Raw genomic sequence first — 5000 nt, forward strand, 5'->3', positions numbered from 1 at the left:
CACACACACACATACATACACACACACACACACACACACGCACACACACATACACACACACACACACACACACACGTAGGAGCTCACGTTCCGAGAGCGTACTCAGACAACAGCGGGTGAAACCATTAGTGAACACTGAATGCAGCAATGGACAAACGGAAAGACGGGGGAGCAAAAGAGGGAACAAGCGAAGAAGGAAGAGAACAGAGTAAGGCGATGTGTAACAAGGGCAGGCAGAACGCACTTCACTTCCAATTCACACACACGCGCATAGTGACGGCTACAGCGTGTCAAGAAATGCGTCAATGCCCTGCGCGGCGTCGGTGATGGCGGGCGCAGAGGAGAGCAGCGCCCGTAACGACAGAAGGCGCGATGCGGCGTTGTGGCGGTGGTGTAATGCACGCGGCTGGTGGTGGACGATGGTTGGTGTTGGGAAGGGGGACCCGTGTTAGAGGAGGCGGCTGTGGACGCCGCCGAGCCAGGCGCGATGTGCGGACACACACACACACACACACACACACACACACACACACACACACACCCCCCCCCCCCACACAGACAGACACAGACACAGACACAGACACAGACAGACAGACAGACAGACACACACACACACACACACATTGCATCTTACCTTTGCGTCTTTGTTGCGTAACGCATGTGCGTGTACGCGTTCGCACTTTGTCAAGTATTCGTGCGCGTCCTCTGCCACCTGCAGCGGTCAAGATGCGAGGGTGTAGCGATGAGCGCGAGATGGGTCGCTGAGGGTACCGTGCTGGTCAATGTCACTGCAGGCCATGCACTACACGCACGCATACACGCATGTACAGACAGACACGTACACAAACACAAACACAGTCCACGTTGTGCTTGACCTTTCTGAGCCGGGTTGTATGTTCGTGCTTGGTGCGCATATGCTCAACATCAACTGCAAGCTGTGCGCTCTCAGACTGGGATTCAAGCAGCATCTGCACGCATGGGGAGAGGGCGAGAAATGGTGTTGACGATGACGATTGTGATCACCCACAAAGGGCGACTGCCAACAACAGCGCGACCAGTGTGTGTGTGTGTGTGTGTGTGTGTGTGTGTGTGTGTGTGTGTGTGTGTGTGTGTGTACCTGTCTCAGTTTGTTTGATTTTGCGTTTGCGCGTCGGAGGGAGCGCTGCACTGCCTTCACCTCCTGCAGCAGCTCAACCTGGCACAGACAACCACACAGTTGCAGTCATGGCAGCAAAAAGGTGGTGGTGGTGGTGGTGTACGAGTGTGCGTGGGAGCGAGCGAGCATGAGTGTATGTATGTATGTATGTATGTATGTGTGAGTGAGCGAGTGAGTGTGCATACACGTGCATGGATGCGTAGACCACACTGTAATGTGAGCAACCACAACACGTCTTCGTACCATGTCGAGTGCGTGGTATCTGAACTCGTCTGCAATCTCCGCCAGCGCCCCGCGGACAACAGGCGACAGCGTGCTGTCCCTACAGCGCCGCCACAACACGCAGCCATCGTGGTGGTGGTGGTGGTGATGATGATGATGATGACGACGGGAGAGGTCAGCTGCTTACAATCACCGGTACACACACACACACACACACACAGATGCAGAGCCAAAGCCACAGCTACAGACACACACACACACACACACAGCAACAGCCTTCCACTTTAAGTTGGGCGTACTCGATGTCGGCGATGCAGCGGTCAACGGTGGCGATGGCCAGGTCGATATCCGTCGCCGTCGTCACAGATCGCAGTGCCGACGCGTCCAGGGAATACAGGCGCAGCACGTCTGCACAGCAACCGGCAAGTTGTATGTGAGGTTGTGTTTGTGTGTGAGAGAGAGAGAGAGTGTGTGTGATGAGGGGTCCGAGTTTGATGGACTGACACACAGCTACACACACACACACACACACACAGCCACACACACCCACACCCACACCCACACGCACACACACACACACACACATACACGTACTTTCTGGGTTGTAGTCTGGATCCCTTCTTATCTTTGTTTTGCGCTTTGATGCTGCTCCCTTCCCACTTCTTGCTGCTCCGCCCTTCGTTGTTGTCCTCGCCTGCTGTCGTTTCGCTGCTGCTGTTCTCGCCGTTGCCGCCTTCTGCGTCTTCTTCGTTGCAACGCCTTTTCGGGCGGTCACCTTCCTCGACGCCGATGCTGGCGCTGGTTGCTTCCGGCCGCCGGCACGTGTGCGCGTCGCTGATGACGACGATGGTGTTGATGATGTCGTGGACGCAGCGCCGCCCGTCTTCCTTCCTCGCGTCCGCCGTGACGCCGACGACGACGACGACGACGACGCCGCTGCTGCTGCTCGCCCTCGCCCTCGTCGTGATGATGATGTTGATGACGATGATGAGCCGCTGCCGGGAATCGATTTTCGCGCCGTCATTTTCGTCCGGCGCACCGATGATGACGAGGACGACGACGAGGGGGGTGCTCGCTTGCGACTGCTGCTACTCGCCTGTACATCACGGCGTGAGACAATGGTGAATGCAAAGGAAAAGCAAGGCGAGGAAGCAAGATGAGGAGGTAAGCGGGACGTGCATGCGCGGTTTGCGTGGAGTTGATGCAGGGCGAAGCAACACGCTCACTTTGGCCGAGGAAGCGGCTCGCTTTGCAGACGGCTGCACATACGAGATACCGGACTGTGGTGTGGCGGTCATCATCATGCTCTGTGGTGTTTCGAACTGTGGTGCTGTGGTATTGAGCGAGAGCGGCATGCATGGTGTTAGGGGGGGGGGGGGGTTGTCACATTCAAGTAGGATTTGAGCGTCAGGGCGACAGGGCAGGCATGGTGGCGACAGCACAATGGCATGGTTTCAGCATCAACATTCGCACAGCGGTTGCAAGCTGGTGGCACGCAGAGCAGGAAAATGGAAACGCACTCCTTGCTGTGGATGCCGGTGTCTTCGCTGTGCTGGTTTTCTTGTTGCCTGTGGACGGTGGCTGCGGCGACGCCGTTCTTCGCGGCTTGACAAATCGCCTGTTCACGTTGTGCGTTCCAGCAGGCGTGTGGAAGATCATAGGCCGCTGCTTCGTTTGTTTGCTGCATGTTCGTGTTGTTGTTGTTGTTGTTGTTGTGTGTGTGTGAGCGAGTGAGTGCGTGATTGTGAGTACGTGATTGTGAGTGAGTGAGTGAGTGAGTGAGTGAGTGAGTGAGTGAGTGAGTGAGTGAGTGAGTGAGTGAGTGAGTGTGTGTGTTTGTGCTTGTGAGTGAGTGAGTGAGTGAGTGAGTGTGTGTGTGTGTGTGTGTTTGTGCTTGTGAGTGCGTGAGTGAGTGAGTGAGTGAGTGAGTGTGTCCGCGCTCAACGGCAAGTAAACCATGTGCCAGCCAACTGTTGTGCACACAGCACCAACGACATGCATCTCAACGCACTTGGTTGGCCTTCGACGCATGTCTGCGTCTTGGCTGTTGATGAGGGATCCGGGCTTCTTCTTGTCCATCTTGCTTGGCAGCAGTGTGTGTCTGCCAGCGTCCGGGCAGTGCAAGTTGCAGTTGAAGCTGCAGTTGAGGTGGTGGTGGTGTTGTGCTTCGCTCAGCTCGCTCCTGCAACGGTCTTGGGGTTTTGAAAATTAATAGAAATCATTCATCACATTTCCACAATCGCAGGCACAAATCGAAGGTGAGGACGGAGTGGGTTGCACGTTGTTGTGCATGTGCTTGTATCTGTGTGCTTGTGTGTGTGTGTGTGTGTGTGTGTGTGTGTGTGTGTGTGTGTGCTTGTATCTGTGTGCTTGTGTGTGTGTGTGTGTGCTTGCATCTGTGCTGTCTCTCTTGCTCTCTCTTTGCGTGCATACGTGCAGGAGGTTCTTCGTGCTTCCACCTGTCCGTCACATCACTCACTTCACGTCACACACCCACACACACTCTCTCTGACACTCTGACACTCTGACTCTCTGACTCTCTGACTCTCTCACTCTCTCACTCTCTCACACACACACTCGCACACACGCAGACACACGGTCTGAACAGAGCTGGCATCATCCCCATCATCTCCATTTTCACAGCGACAGCCCACAGACACGATGGCCGACCAGAACAAGCTTGAGCAAGTGTTCGAGGAGCACTACAACGTGTTTGAGCGCAAGCTGCGCCAGCAGCAGCGCGCGGAGTTCCTCTGCTGTGCCACATGCTCCGAGAACCCCAACATGAGCGCCAAGGATTACAACGAGTGCCTGCAGAAGTGCAAGGCCCCGCTCACCGCGTTCTCCGAGGTCATGCAGAAGGAGATCGGCAACTTCCAGGTGTGCGCATGTGCGCGCGTGTGTGTTTGTTTGGCTGTTCTGTGGCAAGTTGCCCTTCCCTTCTCTCCCACGCTTACCTCCTTCTCCACGTGACACTCTTTGCCCTGCAACGCACGTGCTCAACTCGCAATTGCGCGCAATGCAGGAGCGGTACATGCGCTGCGCGCGCGACTGCGAGGACCGCATCCGTGATCGCATCACCCCGGATATGCAGTCGCTGCCGCCGCATCTGGAGGAGGAGCTCAAGGCGTGTGCCAGCAAGTGCTCGTCATCGCACGCCGCACTTGTGCCGGGCCTCTTCAAGAAGCTTGACGAGTACGCCAAGCACTTTGCATCGAAACAGTAACCGTAGGCTCACAACTTCCCAACTCGACAGTGTGTGTGTGTGTAGGTGTGTGTGTGTGTCAGTTGGTAGCGTGGATTGTGTCTGCATCTAGCGCGCATGTGTCAAACTAGTGTGTGCGTATAACTTGCGTGTATTTGGTGCGCCACACCGACCATGTTGCTGGTGTTCATCCGTGCGGACACGAGACTCGTCACATCCACCCCCTTGATCAGAGATTGTGGTCGTGCGGTGTATATGCGTATGCTAGCCAGATATGTGTGTGTGTGTGTGTTTCATGCTATGGCACCGTGCTTGTGTGCGTGTCGATATAGTGGCAGCTGTTGTGCGTCGTGCAATCACAGCACGTACGCACGTGTGCACAGGCCATAAACAACCTCCATAGCCTTGCCTCATTCA

General features: G+C 55.7%; 3 protein-coding genes across 3 annotated transcripts in view; 1 reads left to right on the forward strand and 2 right to left on the reverse strand.

The window, feature by feature from the left end:
• Positions 1-40: 40 nt before the first annotated feature.
• On the reverse strand, positions 41-3574 carry PTSG_06794 (uncharacterized protein). Its single transcript, XM_004992135.1, has 10 exons — positions 3390-3574; positions 2899-3059; positions 2605-2708; positions 1973-2474; positions 1678-1786; positions 1400-1478; positions 1118-1195; positions 876-968; positions 635-712; positions 41-406 (listed from the first exon to the last, which is right to left on the reverse strand). The coding sequence occupies exons 1-10, from the start codon at positions 3455-3457 to the stop codon at positions 281-283; spliced, it is 1398 nt and encodes a 465-aa protein (XP_004992192.1). The 5' UTR covers positions 3458-3574; the 3' UTR covers positions 41-280.
• Positions 3575-3602: 28 nt separating this feature from the next.
• Positions 3603-5000, forward strand: part of PTSG_06795 (uncharacterized protein) — a 1416-nt gene continuing 18 nt past the window's right edge. Inside the window, exons 1-3 of the mRNA XM_004992136.1 lie at positions 3603-3636; positions 3970-4258; positions 4404-5000. The exon at positions 4404-5000 is cut by the window's right edge and continues 18 nt beyond it. Of these exons, the coding sequence (XP_004992193.1) occupies positions 4040-4258; positions 4404-4604 (420 nt within the window). The 5' untranslated portion in view covers positions 3603-3636; positions 3970-4039 and the 3' untranslated portion in view covers positions 4605-5000. The remainder of the gene's footprint in view (positions 3637-3969; positions 4259-4403) is intronic.
• Positions 4820-5000, reverse strand: part of PTSG_06796 (uncharacterized protein) — a 4523-nt gene continuing 4342 nt past the window's right edge. Inside the window, exon 12 of the mRNA XM_004992137.1 lies at positions 4820-5000. This exon is cut by the window's right edge and continues 424 nt beyond it. The gene's annotated coding sequence lies outside the window, so the exon portion shown is untranslated.

Source organism: Salpingoeca rosetta (genome assembly GCF_000188695.1).
Source record: "Salpingoeca rosetta unplaced genomic scaffold supercont1.17, whole genome shotgun sequence".
Taxonomy (NCBI): Eukaryota; class Choanoflagellata; order Craspedida; family Salpingoecidae; genus Salpingoeca; species Salpingoeca rosetta.

Excerpts from the sequence above, each read along its gene's own strand:
- PTSG_06794 (XM_004992135.1), bottom strand. The coding sequence starts at position 3,457 with ATGGACAAGAAGAAGCCCGGATCCCTCATCAACAGCCAAGACGCAGAC. Across the intron at positions 1,787-1,972 it reads TCCAGACTACAACCCAGAAA|ACGTGCTGCGCCTGTATTCC; the intron begins GTACGTGTATGT and ends GTTGCTGTGCAG. Across the intron at positions 969-1,117 it reads AATCAAACAAACTGAGACAG|ATGCTGCTTGAATCCCAGTC; the intron begins GTACACACACAC and ends CCATGCGTGCAG.